This window comes from Chaetura pelagica, unplaced genomic scaffold (assembly GCF_000747805.2).
Source record: "Chaetura pelagica isolate M959 unplaced genomic scaffold, ChaPel_1.0 scaffold90, whole genome shotgun sequence".
In the NCBI taxonomy this organism is placed as follows: Eukaryota; Metazoa; Chordata; class Aves; order Apodiformes; family Apodidae; genus Chaetura; species Chaetura pelagica.
Window position 1 is genome coordinate 17336874 of NW_009953496.1, and position 16854 is coordinate 17353727.

A 16854-nucleotide genomic window follows, 5' to 3' on the forward strand; every position below is an offset into this window, starting at 1 on the left:
TGTGTTACTTTTTAATTCTAAAGGTATATCCAGATACCTTTAAGCTGATCCATTCTGTTTGGAAAATGGGAGCAAAAAGTATAGGTGGTGTTTCTAAGGAGCACGACCTAGTAATGTATTGTGTCTTGCTAGATTACTTAATTCCTGTTTGAACATAGTAGTGCAATTTCCTGGCAAAGCCTTTCAAGCTGAGGCAGCCTGTATATGTTGAAAATCCATACTGATGTGTGAGGGAAATGTGACATGAGAGCAAGTGCTTATAAATTTGTAAGCTTGTCAGGAACATCTCAAGTGTCTGCACCAAAACCCAAACCCCCCAGCTTTTACTCTCTGCTGTGAATATAGCCCTGCAACTGGAGTTAATTTGCAGTTTTCTTCCTCTTATCCCTGTCATTCTAATTTCTGTTGCTCATGCTTATCTTGAAAATCAGGAAGTGAATTTAATAAAATTTCTAATTTTAATTATCTTTGCTGCTAGTAGTAGCCATTTTATGGAAACGTTTTGCATAACACAGTAAGCATTTAGTTATTCTACCTATGCTGAATGGGTTTAGAGTGTGACATGTCCCTCACATTGGAAAGGCTCTAGCAGTGAGATGTTGCTCCTCCCCTTCAACAGCGGTAGCTGCAAGTAGGTCTTTGTGCCCTCCTGTGTTTGTTTTTTTTTTGTTTGTTTTGTTTTGTCTTTTTAAAATTTCAGTTAACTATTGCTTTCATCTATTTTAATTAATTTTTAAATTTTCCATCAGGAAAAGTGCTAAGCGTTCAGGCGAGGTTCTCAGGCATGAGTGCTTTTTGTTGCAGGAGTGAATCATTGAAAGAAAGGCAGAGACCTTGTTTTGGTCACTTTTGCAAGAGAAAATACTGAGTTTTATCAATGCTACTAGTTTGGCTTACTTCCGTTAACTTCTGTTTCTTTAATTAAATGCCAGTTGTAGTAGTAATTTTTTAAGAAAACAAACTATTAAAAACAAGGTGTGGTGGGTCACACTGCACTTTTCAGTGAGCCACACATTTATCTTTTTATTTCTTTTGTTGGCTGACATTGACCCAGTTTTGACAGTTTTTTAAAAAGTACGTGACTGGATGGAGGAGAGAAACTTGGTTAGTTTAGAGGAGGCTCTATTCAAGTGATTTCTTAGAAAATTCATGTAAGAGAAACCTTTATAAATTCTTTGATAGCAGGAAAAGCTTCAATTGAAGGTTGGGAAATGCAGCTAAATAGAAAGTTGTAGGCTTCTTTAGTGCTGGTACTCACGGAATTATTTGTCTCACTGAACCACTATTAATTAGGCTGGCTAAACTAAGCAGCATTAAAAATGTTGCCAAGATACTTGTAGAGACATTGGGTCTGCAGTCCAAACCTGCTATTACAGCGTGCTGGGAGGATGTGCTGCTCTGGCCAACAACCCTAGTGCACTTTGGTTTGTGTTAGAGCTGTTCAAAGAGGCTGAGCTGTGTCTCATATGTTGAATTAGGAACATGTTTCTGATTGGCATATATTTAAGGAATTACAGATCTTTATATATATACATACATTTATATATCTGCATTTGTTGAATACTATTCAGAAACCTCATAATTCTCTTCCTTGTGGTCATTTTGACAGGTAGAACAAATAGGGCAAAAAACGAGGTGCTTGCCTCTCCAGCAGTGCTTTAAAACACTAATGATGTGCCTTGGATAAAAGAAGAATAGATACTGAAATGAGACTAGGCTGTACTAAGCATGCAAGAATGATTAAGTACTGTAGTTTAAAGGATAAAAACAGGAAGTTCAAAGAAATGCCATTCACATAACTGCAGTATCTGATTTTATCTAGGGAATGGTGCAATTCATTAAAAATTGTTATGCAAAATAGAAATAAAGCTCCCAGATAATTTTTGTTTTAAGTAGTGAGTTAAAGAAACAGGAATGCTTTAAATATTGTGTAATTGTTTGTTGCACATAGGTGCTCTGCACATTTAATAAATAAAAGCAACATTGACACCTGGTGTGGTGAGAGATTTCAAACCTTCCTAGGGATGCCCAGCTCCTAATAGCTTTTTGATGATAGTTCTGTATTTAACCATGTTCTCTCTGTCTTTTCTCACTAGCCATTTTAGAGCATCTCTGGTAAGGACAACTGTTACTTAGGAGAAGATTTGCCTGAGAAACACTTTTTGGTATATATTTTTTTTGGGCAGTGTTAGGACAGATTGGGATCTCCTTAGTGGAGTGTACTCCTGTGTTTTCACAAAAGTATCTGTAAGTGCTTTTCTAAGCTTCTGATGGATTATTGGTATGGTCATATGAATAAATATTTAGCAAAAGGGATGCTCTTGTTTTAGAAAATAAAAAATGTTAATGATAAGACAATATAGTTGTGGATGTCATGAGGACAAACCAGGATTTAAAAAAAAACAACACATTTGTGGCTATTTTAATTCTAATATGTGCTTTTTAGGGAGCTAGAGATGTGGAATTGTAAAGGTTTTTTATATTCCTGTTACATTTCAACTGTGTTACTAAAAGCCTTTAATACTTGGAGAAGGGAGTGCCTTTCCGAATCAAAAAATGTGTTCAAATTTTTGCATTCAGATTTGGTGCATCTTTTGCCTATTGAGTGTTTATAAACTCTTCAAAGCTTTATCCTTTTTATTCCCTAGAAGGAACCCATGGTTTTTGGAGTAAAACACATCAATTTCAGTTGTGTTTTTCTGTGACAAGGAACAACAGTATATATTGAAGGATTGTTGCTGAGGTTGCAAAACCTTGCACTTAAAGCCTGACTTACGTGTAAGACACTCAAAATAAGATAGAAAATCTGCATCATAATACAGATTAATAAAATTTTGCTCTTACCTTGTGTCCTACTGCCCCTTTTTGTGTCAAACTAACGTGGAATTGAGTGACATTCAGAGCACATTCTCCAGCACCCAAATAAAATAATAATAATAAAAAGGGCCTAATTTCCGAGAAGGGCTTGCAGGTGATTAAACATAACCCGATGTCCCAGACTTCCTACCATCTTGCAGTTACCCTGAGAAGCAAAACCTGTGAGGGTGCAGGCACACACACATGCTGTGTGTGGGTGAGGTGCACAAGTTCTGACTGCTGGGCAAAAATGCTTGTGCACTCTGGGGGCACAAAACTCGCTCAAAATTTGGGGAATCTGGTCATTTATGGTCAAAACTTGTGTTTAAAGTAATTTAATTCTTCACAATTCCTTTCCTCAGCACTTGCAGTCACTCTTATGCAAAGGCCTGCCTGGGAGAGAGGAAAGCTGTGATAAGGGCCCTCCAGCTTTCACACCTTAATAGGTTTTTAATGACCATTTTGTCTTTCAATCACCAGCTGTTCCCAGAGCCTGGGGTTGACCTGATTTGTAGAGAGGCCTGTCTCCTTTGTTGGTTGTTTTGTCTTGGTGGCTGCTAGACCCTCTGAACCCATAGCTGGAGGTCAGGGAAAGGTAGCATTCTCTCTGCTTGGCATGCCCAGGTCCTTATTGGCTGGGTTGGGTTCTTCTTCAAGCTGGGAAGACCTGGAACTGTGTGTATCCTGCCCAACTTTCATTAGTCCTTCTGAAACTGGGCCATGGGATGGAGGATGTGTGAGGCTGGAGATAAAGTCTTCCTGAGGGAGACTGGCTCTGTAACCTAGTTGGTTGTGGCTGTCGCTGGTGAAGAAAACCTTGCCAGCCCCTCTCTGTGGATTTTCTGGATTGTCCTTTAGAAGTGTCTCTCTGCATTAACTTCCTAATGAGCCCCAGTGTATAATTAGGATGCTTTTAATTACCCTGCTGGGTAACCTCACCCCATTAATGATTTTGAAGCAAGCACTCTGGATTTCGGTAGTGTCTGTCTGCTGTGATCTTTAATAGTGAGCTTTACAGATTTAATTAGCTCAAATTTTAAAAGTGGCTTCCAGTTATTGCTTATCATTTATCATGCTTACATATAAGTTATGTGAATATTTTCTGACGTGGAATTTGTTCTTTCTTTCAGCCTTTCTTCCAGCTTGTGAAGTTACGGAAACTTGGACTTAGTGATAATGAAATCCAGCGGCTCCCTCCAGAAATAGCGAATTTCATGCAGCTGGTGGAACTTGATTTGTCTCGAAATGGTAAGCTCCAGGGTGAATTTGTTTGATTCTATACCATCCTATGACACGGTCTATAAAACTGGGTTAGTAGGGTTTTTCTGTCTCTGAAGTTGCTATCTGTGTCCTGCAGAACACTTTTCTGTGTAATTCATGGATTCGCCTGTAGGTCTAGATGGGGAGGAGGGAAAAAGCAGAGGAGAGCCGGTGGTGGTAATACAATAATAAAGTAATGCTTGACTGTAGTTATGCCTTTCTGAAAGCCTGCTTTATTTTCCAGTTTAAAGAATGCTCTACATCCTATTTTTTCATGTGTGCCTGTCACAATGTTGATTTCTTTCCCCAAGCTCTCTGAAATGCCTAGAATTTAAGAAAAAAAAAAAAAAGAGACTGAAAGAAGAAAGCTCCTTTCTGTTTGAAAGAAGGCTGCCTGTGGGTTAGAAGTCCAGTTCTTTATCTCTGCTCTCCTTTCTACGTGTGATTAGCAAGAGGCAGAGTTCTGGTATTTCCAGTGTTATTTCCATCAGCCTGATGGTCACTTGCAGAGATAACTTCAGAAAAGGATGCTGGGATAAATTGTCTTTTAGCATGTGTTACTGGAAGCCACATGGCTTTATAATTAGGTTTTAATGTTTGCTGCTTATATTGTCCAGAGCTGTGATACAGTGAAAAAAATGATTATTTATTTTTATTTTTATTTTTTGGTGGCCTGGTGAACTTACCAGTTCTGCAAGAAATTCAGGGGCTGGTGGGTCACCTTTAAACAGCCATACGACCCAGAGATCTAGAAATAGAGAATCTGTGTTACCAAATTAGAGCAACTGTCAGCTATTTTTTCTTTCTTAGATGCAGTGAATATGCACAAAGGGCTCTGAGGTGTGATGGATGGGGTGGGAGAGAGCAAAGTTGCATAACCTTATAAATAAGTGGGGGTGTAACTGAATATTCAAGAGTATTAGTGTAATGGGGAGCCTTTTATTATTTCCAGTTTAACTGCGCATTGAACCTTTGTCACTGAAGAATATTCAGTGGCCACTATACCTTCCTGTACTGTCTGAAATGTGCATCTTTCCTTTATTTGTTTGGTGCTTCTAACACCATCTTTATCTGATAATATAACTGATGAAGCATAATGAGTCTCCAGGCAGTTTCTGAAAAATTTCAGTGAACCATATAATTTTATGCACATGTGCAAAACCTTGTAAGAGAAGAAAACTGGAAAAAAACATCTGAGAGACACACTAGTTAAAACATTTTAGAAATACACCAGCATTAATCGACATAGTATTTTGGCTGCTGAGTTGGATGCTGTCTGTGACAGACCTTACACAAAAGGAAACACTGTTGGTTTAGTAATCCTCTTTGCAAATGAATAACTAACTGCAAAAGAGCTGGTGGATCAGAGCCATGTGAACTCTTGTCAGCCTGACTTGGAAGTTGGCTTGAGAGCTCAACTGTAACGAGAACAGATGGTGTGAACGTTTATGGTTGGGTAGATGCATGCGTGTCATTAGAAGTTGCTGCACAGGGAAGTGTTTTCTCAACCGATGCAGGCGGCATCAGAGAAGCAGCAGGCGGCAGGGAGCAGTTGCTTCCCTATATCCAAGGTTCAGTGTTAATCGCCCATTTTATTGCATTACTTTCTCTTTTCTGTGGTTCAATGCAGAAGGTGACTGATCCTGCTTAATTATGTCACAGTTATTGCACAACTTGACTCTTCAAATGAGAATCGCACCATGCGAGGTGGTGCAGGGGGGGCAGTGCAGAAGATGACTGATGTTACTTTCCCCTGTTTGGTCATCTTGTGGTTGTCTCATAACTCTTAAAATTAGAAGGCAAAACACACACCATCTGGAATGAAGCAGGGGGAATTCTCACATAAGATTTTGGAGATTTACAGCATTTTAATTTCTTAGCCTTGTATTTTGAACCCGCTTTCCAATATGTCAGATTCTCAACCTGCCAAACATTTCTCCTGCTCAGTGGTTTGGACTCCATCGTTTTTGTTTTTCTAAGTACAAAAGTACTTAGAAAAAAAAAAAAAAATAGGAACTCTTTGTATTCCTTTCAGGCCGAGAAAAACAGCTCAGCTTTTCAAAATGCAGTATGCTGCATGAATAGGAAAGTGTGATGGTGACATCTGAACTTGGGAAATAAGAGATCATTGTTCTGTGTTTTTTGTTGCTTTAGCTGTCTGGTTCGGTGCACTAATTGCTTTCAGTTCTGGCCATTCTATTTCCTCAATAGCTTAAAAATGCAAATAAAAATTAATGTAATGTTCTGTGTACAGGAGTAGCCCTTTATATTTAACCTCTCATCACAGGAGGAGGAGAGGGTTTTGAATAAACAAAGTATTCCATTTCCCTCATAATAAAATGGTAACATGTCCTCCTTTCTCATACTTTCTAATCCTTTGGTCATCAAATGATCTTTGAAACTTCATGAGACGATGGGTACATTGTACAGCTGGACTAGGGTGCACTTCCAGGCTGCAGTGACTGGCTGCATTTTGTGCAGCACTGAGGGGTTGCATCTGAAGGTGGGATTCATCCCCCCCAAGCAGGATACCTCCTGGTTCCTCAGAAGCAGCTTTGCGTGTTTGTGCAATTTGGTGTTACACGCTGAGTAAGTAGCCCTAGGTCTTAGGCACTCAGGAAGGATCAACAGGGAGACTGGTATATGTGGCTTTCTTAAGTTCCCAAGTGATTTAAAATGCCTGAGACATGCTAGTGTATGTTAAAAATATGCTACATAATTAATCCTATTAAGCAATTTTTGGTTAATAAGTAAATTTAGAATGGCAAAAATCCTTCTAAGTAAAACTCAGAAATCTTCAGCAAATGTAAATTTGATGCTCCTGTGATCTTGGGTGTATGTGAGAGAAGTCTGGGAAGGTAAGATGAGAGCCTTAGTGGTGCAGAAGGAGAAGGATTTGGGGAAGGCTAGAAGCCATATAAACTTACATTTTTCCTGGATTATTTGCATGTTGATGCTATTTCTTATTCCTCTGCAATGCCATGTGATCATGCAGATTTCCTAGGAAGTATTCCCACTGCTTTTCTAGTCCTGCTGAGGGTGTTATTTGAGCAAAGTTTGAATGGATGAATCAAGAATGGGAATATCAGAGGGCAGAGAAGCTGTGCTAAGAGAACAGCATAGGGATGGCAAACACTTTGAAGGTTATTTGGCAGTATGGTTTATCTTTGCCCCTTGGTCTTTGGTTGTTAAAAAAACTGATGTATTAGTCCTGAGGCTAGAAAAGAAGACTTGTAGAATTTCAACAGTGGACGTCTGAGTCTTTGAGTTGCTGTCAAAGCATGTCTGAGACTGAGTGTTCCCTGTGGCATCATCTGAGATGCTTAACTGCTGTGTGTCTGGTTCCCTCAGACTCCCCAAGCTTGGGTAAATCTTTTTCTAGATTCTTACATCACTGGTGAATTCTGCAAGGACGCAGGGTCACTGAAATGTCCTTCCTGATGTCATTCAAGGTTGGGTAGGACTGTACATTGCATTGAGTTTCAGTGAAAGTCTTTGCTACACATAGTAGAGGAGAGATTCTGCTCTATGAAGTGTACTGGGGCACTTTCCAGGACAAGTCTTGAAAGACCTCATGATTCAGAAGAGAGGTGCAATCTCAAAAGGTGTGCTTAAATTTCCACAGATTTTTCCTTGTGCTTTGACTGGCATTTCATTAAATGTCTCTGTCTCCCAAAGTGTGTGCAGTTTGTCTGAGATCCCTGGGAATTGTGGCAGGCTGGTACCCATGCTGCTCGTCCAGCCGAGGTTTCCTCCAGTGGCTCCCTCCCCCCTTTTCTTCTTTGCAACCCCTGGAGGCTGAATTCTTACAGTTTAGGGCCCTGCTATCCAAGAGTCATTAAAATGTGAATGGCTTTTCTTGGTCTGTAGCTTCTTCCAGACAGGAGGGGTAATGCATAAAGTTTCTCTAGGTGATTTAATGCGTGGTGGTATTTGGGTATATATGTGCCACCTATGTATGCTGTGTTCCTGCAGACGTGGTGCAGTCCTGTTTAGCATCCCTATTCTCTATGAAGAGGATTTTTTTTTTTTGCCTTTGACAAGCATTTTAGATCCCACTGGTGCATTTTCGTTACGATATTGCATGCTCCTTAAAATGCCCTGAAGATGTTAATTTAATGGTAGCATTTTTATTTGAAAGAATGCACTTTTCTCTGAACAGGTGTGGCATGTGAGCCCCTTTTTTTTTTTCCTTTTCCTTAAACGTCCTATATGTTTTCCAGACTTTGTCAGATTGTCAGCAGCTTGTTTCATTCAGCTCTTCTAGGATACTAGCAGATTCTGTGTACCAGCAGATTTGCACTGTCTGTAGTGGCTCTCTAGCTGGGAGCAGGTAAGGGGATTCAAGTTAGCTATTCTTCCGTGGAAGTGCTGAGATATGTTGCTTTGTGAACTGAGGGACAATAGGTTTGCTGTGGCATGTAGTGAGGAAATCTGTGTGTGAGCAGATCTTGTTAAGCCATATTTGTCTCTGCATGGTGCTTGATACCAAAATCTCAATGTGGGTCTTTACTTTGCTATATAATAACAGTAATATCAATAACAACAATAACAGTAATGATTATGTAATAACGTTAATTTAATATGCATGGCTTCATACCTACCTGGAAGATGGATACTGGCTGCATGATATATAAGTTATTACCCATTTTTGTAGTTTCAGGTTAAACTGAGCTTACGACTGTATTGATAGCAGAATCGCTCTGGACAGAAGTCTTGTGACATCAGGATATTCTAATTCCAAAATCCTCTCTGAACACAGTTGCCATATACAGTTGCAAATATACTCTCACTTACATGAAAATAATTACAGATTTCACAAAAGATAAAGGTGCTACCCCAGAACTACTGTAACAGTAAAAATGATTCCTCAGTAGTATCTCAATAGTCACAGAACTGTAAGGAGAGAGCTGCTGCTGTGCAAGGCTGGCAGTCTGAGCAGTGCCCAAGATAGACTGTAGTTGCAGATTTAGAATCTTTTGTTTTATTTTGTCTTCAGTTACCAGGGTTCTTTCAGAAATCAACAGTATTTAACTGCTTTACATTCAGTTGCAGGTGGTTTGATATTACTTCTTTTTCTTTCAAGTGTTTATTATTTTTTAGCTGCTTTACAAACTAATTAAGTCTTTTTAGAGATCTTAACCATCCTCAAGACACCACAATGTGTATGGTGTGATAGGTACATTTTATTCAACAAGTCATTTAAAGCTTCCATAGAAGGCCTGTTGAGCACTTGGCAGCTGACGTGCCGAGCACCAGTCGATGCCACTGAAGAGTGGTGTGTAGTATCTGCGTCATTCCTCTGGGGCTTCAGCTCGCTTGTTTGTATCAGTGCATACACACCAATGCTCTCCCCTTTTAATTCATCTATCTGCTCTCAAAGACATACCTGTCAAGTATGTACTGTAGGATTACCTCCCTTCTGCCCACAAAGTGTCCCTCTTTTCCTCTCCCTTACCGAAAGTAGGATAAATGGTGTTTTCAAACTAGAAATACTGACAGAGAAAAGGCTGGAACACTTGTTTCAGTTCAGCTTGGGTTGGTGACCCAGCTGTTTTACAGTGAGGATATAAGCTAATTAGGCAGAAACATGTCTTCTGATGCTGCCCTGCAGCCCCGCATGGGCTCTGCTCTCTGGTTGAACAGCTGCTGCCTTTTGGCCTGTGCTTTCACCTTGCATCTGGCTTTTCACCTCTGCTGCACTTCCACAGCATCCAAGCAGAGATCTCTGTGAAATCCTCTTCTCCGCCTGCCACCAGCTGCCCTGACACAAACATGCTGATACAAGTCTGCTGGCAAACAGCAAAACCCAGAATGCTGAGAAAAAAATGTGAATTGACACTTTCTTGCTCATTGGACAAGAAAAAAATCATGCCAGCAAATCTGTGCTGTGAGGCACTATAGTTGGAAATGCATCTTTTTTGTTAACAAATTCAGCTGCTTGATATTGCTTGTTTGCCTTCTGAACTGATTTGTGTCCAGGTGGGCACTTATGGACAAACAAGAATTGCTCTCAGTGGACACTGCTTACCTGTTGTAAGAAAGCATCCTGTGAATGCAGTCACTGCAACCCTGGTTATGAACACTTGAAAGTCATAGGACATCCCACTCCACCCAGAGTATCGTAGTTTGTATGGTGGTACAGCAAAACTGCAGATTATTATAAACTTTAGCCTGAGTCAGGCCGGTGACTGTTTTAACTGTTTTAACAGATTTTTGGTTTTGTGGGTTTTTTTTGTGTGTTTGCTGTCTTACACATGAAATTTAGGGATGTACAAAGCAGAATATTGTGGAAGAAAGAAACATACTACAAATTGCTTTTAGATTCTGGAGCACTTCAGAGCTCTACAGATGCATAGAAATTCTTGCTGACTTTGAAGAAGTGATATAAAAGTTGGACTTTGTGAACCTGTGTCAGTAAAATGAATTTGATGTTGGTAAGTTGGAGGAGGAGGTGAGCTTTATTATGCAGTAGGAGAAGCAGGTGAGAGAGAAATGCCTGGACTTCGTCACCGAGGATTGCTCATCAGGCTGGGGAAGGAGGAAGTAGCAAGTGCTGACTGATTGGAAAAGAGAAGATAAGTGAAATGTCATGATGGGATAATCTAATTAGAGAAGTTAGAAGGTGTTATTTTTAAATGGATTGCAGAAAAGTGTTTTTTTTTTCCATCAAGGTATATTCTGCCAGGTTTAAATTCTTTTTCTAAGGAAGCTTTACTATTGTATTTGTGTACAGATACTGCAGTAGTGTCTGACTTCATCCAGCTTCAAGAGAAAGCTATGGATTTCGAAGTTTTTTTTTTGTTTGTTTGGTTTTTTTGAGGGGTGTTTTTGTTTGTTTTTTTTAGTGAAGTGTTTTTTCTTTTTGAAAGCAGCAGGACAAGTTGGAGAGAGAAACCTTTGGCCTGCTGAAGTATCAGCTAAAACATTAAACACCAGACAATCCATATGGGTGTGACATAAAATAAATACTTCATTTTCTGAATAATCTAGATTAGAGGTAATAAAATGGCAATCTGCAAACAGGCGTTGTTCTTTTATCCGCAGAATTGCTTGGGTTTTGGTTTCTTTTTTTTTTTTTCAGAAGTTAGATGCCATGACTAGGAAGTTACTGAAGAGTTAATCTGATAAAATTGTGACTGTGTTGCTAAAACACATATACTTTCTGTCATCCACAGCTTCATAGGTAGAATAGTTGTTTTTACTTTTTTTTTTTTAAATTTATTTTCTTGCCTCTCAGACGAAAAATATTTAGTTCCTGCTAGCCTTGAGGTCCAAGATGGAAATCCATATAAAAATGTCTCCTGGCCTTGTAGAACTCTTCATTGGCATGTATCAGTAAAAAGGCAGAAAACCTAAATTCTGTGCTGAACTCAAGCTTTTCCACTTAATTAACCTGGAACAGTTGTTTCCTTGTGATCTGATCTTTGAGGTTCCCCCATGCACATCTTTTCCTCCTGTTTCCGATTTGCAGCTCTTAGTCCTCTGTCACTGCTTCTTCCTGCAGCTGAAGAAGAACCATCTGTTGCTTTACCCCATGCTACCTAATCAAAAGCCAGCCTGTTTTTATGTCCCCACACAGTTTTCTTTCAAGTAAATGGCTGATGTATCCATTAAATGCAGTTTTGTGGGGACTTTTTCCTGTGCTCATCTTCTCCCTTGGGAAAGGGCTGCATGCAGAAGCTATGAGGAGGAGGAGCGAGGTACATACCCTACTTCAGTTTCTTGGTGATTATACAGTAAGGGATTTAATTCAGAAAACCTATTTGTGAATCTTCCTTAAAGTTGTAAAGGCAGGTCTTAAAAGAGCTCTATCTCTTGTATTTTGTATATCCTCAGCCTTAAAGCTTCAAGAGGAAATGTTAGAACTTGTACAAGAGCCACTTAATCTCAATAGACTTTGCAAGAACTGTGTGACGCCTGTTGTCACATTGTGCCCCAGAAATCGTGCGGTTTATCTAAAGGGGTTGATTACTGCAGCTTTCAGTGTTAGTAGAAAAACTGTCTGGTTTCTGTCACAAAAAGAAGCCTGGCAGATCGTCATGATTTTATTCTGGAAATGGAGGGAGAGGATGAGTGACCTTCCTCCATCCCCACAACCTCTGGGAGCTGCACTTGGCTGTTTTAGGGAGGGTGGAGAGATATGTGGTGGTGGCCTGTGAGTGACAGCAGCCTACTCAGCTGGGCTTTGCAGCTGAAGAGCCCTTCATAAAGACAAAAAAAATATTTGCACCACAAATTCCTTCTTCTAAAGTATTTCACTAAGTGGGTGCTTTTCTCCTTCAACGTTGGGAAGGTGAAGGACGTGGAGAGTGGGGCGAGAGAGCTTCCCCGAGGGCAGGCATCTCAGAGACCCCTCTGCAGAGTGTGGCACAGAAGAACCTCCATGGAAGTGGGAAGAGGACCTCTAGGCTCTAAGTCACTTGAGCACTGCAGTGCCTAATGCTTTATTGGACCTGTTGTGTGCCTGTATGTATGTGTGATATACCATAGTAGATACTGTACATACAAGAGGTAGGGAGGGAAATCTGTATGGAAACAGGAGGAATAAGAAACTGTGCATAGGGCAAACTTGGAAGATCTGATCACAAGGAAACGATAGTTCCAGGTTAATTAGGTGGAGGAGCTTGAGTTTAGCAAGGAATCTGGGTCTTCTGCTGTTTTACTGATACATGCCTATGAAGACTTAAGGCTAGGATAAGACACAGTCTTTTGCGTTGAAATGTCAGGAAAGATACCAAGATAACTGTGAATTGAATGGAGAAAATCTGGTTTGCCACTGGTTCTCTCTCTCCTGGGGCATAATGCTGCATGAATTCAATCTTTGAGTCTGAGATGGGTATATATTTGGTATAAACAAATCAACCACTGAATGCATTAACAACTTACTAATTACTAAGTGGTTATGGTGTCTTGCCTGTGGTGTACATACTTGGTGGTGGGCCTCCTGCTATGATTGTCTAGATCAAGACTATTCAGTTGACTTTTTCTGGGGTGTATGGAGTTTGTAAGCTCCAGCTCTACTAAAGCACAGTGCTCTCTACATTTCCTTCTGTCTTGATATTGATTAGACATTGATGATGTTCAGTATTGCAGAATGTGTAAAGGATGCTGACTGTGTAACCTTCAGGCAGACAAAACAATATTGTCAGTTCTTGAAATTCTATATGCAGTGCACTAAAAATGTGCTGCACAAAAATTTTTGCCAGCTTAAAATGAAGGCTGTCTTTTTCATGCTCCTAGACACCAGAAGAAGGGAGCTGGAGGAATAGGGATTGAGCGAGGTGGCTGTTGTAAAAATCTTGAACAAAAAATAGATTAATACCAAGCAAAGTGATTTTTGAAAGTAATATATTAATTCAGACAGTACAGAATTCCCTAGTGTCAAACTTAAGATATAAGTTTTTTACAGGACCTACTAGATAGTTAGCAAATTCTTTTGGAAAGTAGAATGTTAAACATCTGAAGAGGTATTTGAAAGGGGGTGGGGTGGTGGGGAAGTGTGCCCTCTTACATACAGGACTGCCAAGCTTGATTTTCATCCACTTCTGCTGGCACGACTTCTTTTTTGCTGCCAGTGTATTTGTATTGTCACACGTCACAGGGCTTATGCTTGATTTATGGCTTTATTATTAGCAATGCTGCACAGTCTGTGTGCCAGAACATCTGGGACATCATGCAAATGTGGAGCATTTGTCAGTGCGTGGCATTAGAAGAATCCCAGATATTTAAGTAGGATTTGAGCTGGATATCCAGCAGTGGCAAGAAAAGAATTCAACGTTACTTCTGCTGATACTGGCAGAGATGTATGTGTTAAGGTCTGTAATGAAATCAAGTAGTCAACAGTAATGGTGAAAGCTGCTTAATCCATCAAGAAACAGAAGGATTTCTTATGGATTTTAATATATTCTGTTGCATTTCAGTTGTTTATATCAATGCTTCTAATATGGACCATTATCTTCTCTCCTATAATAATAACAATACTTTTTTTTTTCATGTACTAACATGCTCCTTGCCTTTTCTCTTATTACTTTGTTTATTCAATGCAATATTATGGTAGACATCACATAATTTTATATGATTTTTACATAATATAATTTTGTTTTTTCCAAACAAATGAGGATAGTTACTGCTACTTGAGGTTTGACTTTTGTGGGGCTTTTTGTTTGTTGTTTTTGTGTGTTTTGTTTTTTTTTTAATCTGGGAGAATGATTCACACACACAGAGTTTGTATCTGTATATGAAAGGGGTTTGTGTGGACGTATATGCATGTGTGAAAGTTGTGGACACTGGCTTGGTGGCAAAGAATTAAGTTAATCTAAGTCACCAAAAGCTTTGAAATAGTTATGTCCCTTTCAGGACTTTTCCAGCTAGTTATCCAGGAAGAATGGCATGAAGACTAAATGATGGATCACATGCTGCTTTACTTTCTGCTGGTTAGCAGAGCTCAGTATCAGTATTTGTTATTGCTCTAATGCAACGTGGAAACAATGTCTACTGTGTGCACGTAAGACCTCTGTTTTCAATAATCCTGTAGTACAAATTCAGTCTTCTACAGGTGGTACTCAGTCATAGAGTATTGGAATGGCTAAAACTATCAGCTTTGCTGAAAGTAAATGCAGTTTTGTTTTTATTTTGGTTTTATGTATATTGTGTATTATATAATGGAAGGCTTCCATTTCTGTGTACTGTTTGTATTTCTTGGAACACAGTTTCAAAAGTGAATAGGTCTACATGAATGTTTATTAAAAACTACCACCACGACAAAAGTAGTAGTTGATTTACCATCTGTGTAGCAAGGCAGAACAATGTCCCTGCAATTATGTCAGTGTTTTTACTTTCTGGAATGTTAGTGACAGACAAATGCTTTCAAGTGCTTGGGTATTATGAGAATGTATCACTTTAAGATCATCATTTAGTTATGCAATCTTAAAGATACTTTTTTTTTTTTAGTTACTCAGATGCCACTTTTCAGACCTGTTTGTCCCTACCATGCAAGAGAAATATGGTGTGACATTTTCACTCCTGAAGGGAGGTCAGCTGAAATGCTTGTGAATGTGACACTTTGAAATAGGCTGATTCTTTAAGTGTCCCTATTTTAAATTGGGGAGCCTTGTGGGTCCTGCAGTATCATGGCTACTTCTGAGGTTCTTTGTGGAGGAGCTGTTTGTTGACTGCATCAGTGGCATGTGTTGTGTTGGATTTGGGCTTGTGAACAAGAAACCCATGAAGAGGTTTGAAGAGCCTGACTACGAGGCTCAGTCGCACTTGAGCCTGACACCTCTGCACAGCGTCCTGAATTATGGCCTCTGCACCTCTCTGGCCTGAGCCAGGCTGATGTCCTGCAGTCTGGCCTGGTCTTTCTGTGAGGCAAGCCAAGCTGCTGCAGGGAAGCGAGTTCTTGTCATTTGAATTTGGGGACTTAGTGTGATTTGTCCCTTCTAACCTCAAAGGCCTCACTAGGAAAGATCAATTGTTTCCCCTCAAATACCAAAGCTGTTATGAAGGAGTGTGTGTGTGAGGACATATAAAACATCTCTGATGGGACTTAGTCTCTACAGTCACCTATTTTATTTTATGGGACAAGTATTGCTGTTGATTGACCTTAGAGTCTGTGTAGATTTGCAAGTAATTTATACTCCTTCACCAAATATACTGAGAGAACTGTTTGCTCCTTTGTGGCTTGGAGTTGTGGAAACATAGCTTAGGATCATAGAATGGTTTGGGTTGGAAGGAACCTTAAGGATCATCTAGTTCCAACTCCCCCTGCATGGGCAGGGACACCTCCTACTAGACCAGCTTTCTCTAAGCCCCATCCAGCCTTGTCTTGATCACTTCCAGGGAAGGGGCATCTACAGCTGCCCTAAGCAACCTGTGCCAGTGTCTCGCCATCCTCACAGGAACTAATTTCTTCCTAAGACCTAATGGAAATCTACCCTCTTTCAGCTTTAAACCTTTACTCCTCGTCCTGTCATTACATGCCCTGGTAAAGGGTCCCTCCCCAGCTTTCACTTTAACAGGCCCTTGACTCCCCAGAACTGGACACAGTACTTCAGGTGGGGTCTCAGGAGAACTTGGTTGTTTGGTGTCTTGCACTGTGGGTATTCAGCCCTTTTTGATAAGAGCAAGTATGTTGTTTCAGTGTGCAGGGTACTTCTAGGGTTAGTGATTAGACTGCGCCAGAGCTTCTCGTAATCGCAGAATCATAGAATGATAGAATGGTTAAGATTGGAAGGGACCTTGAGGACCATCAGGTTCCACCCTCCCTGCGGTGGGCAGGGACACCTCACACTAAACCAGGCTGCACAAGCCTCATCCAACCTGGCCTGGAACAGCTCCAGGGAGGGGGCCTCCACAACCTCCCTGAGCAACCTACTCCAATGCCTTGCTACCCTCACAGTGAAGAATTTTTTCCTAATGTTTAACCTAAATCACCCCTCTTTCAGTTTAAAACCATTACCCCTTGTCCAGTCACTATCCTTTCTGGTGAAAAGCTCCTCCACAGCTTTCCTGTGGTACTGTGGTCCCTTCAGGTACTGGAAGGCTGCTGTAAGGTGTCCCTGCAGCCTCTTTTCCAGGTCGAACAGCCCCAACTCCCTCAGCCTTCTAAATATTAGAAACAGTTTCTCCATCTGCCCTGGCTGTTTTCAAAGCTGTGCCTGGTGAGGGTACTGGGAGCACTGGGGTTTGTGAGGGAGAAGTGATTTGCCTCCATTCCTAGAGGAAACACCATGGGGA

General features: G+C 40.3%; 1 protein-coding gene across 1 annotated transcript in view; it reads left to right on the forward strand.

The window, feature by feature from the left end:
* Window positions 1-16854, forward strand: part of LRRC1 (leucine rich repeat containing 1) — a 70240-nt gene that overhangs the window by 12479 nt on the left and 40907 nt on the right. The window contains exon 2 of the mRNA XM_009999267.1: window positions 3987-4104. Within this exon, the coding sequence (XP_009997569.1) occupies window positions 3987-4104 (118 nt within the window). The remainder of the gene's footprint in view (window positions 1-3986; window positions 4105-16854) is intronic.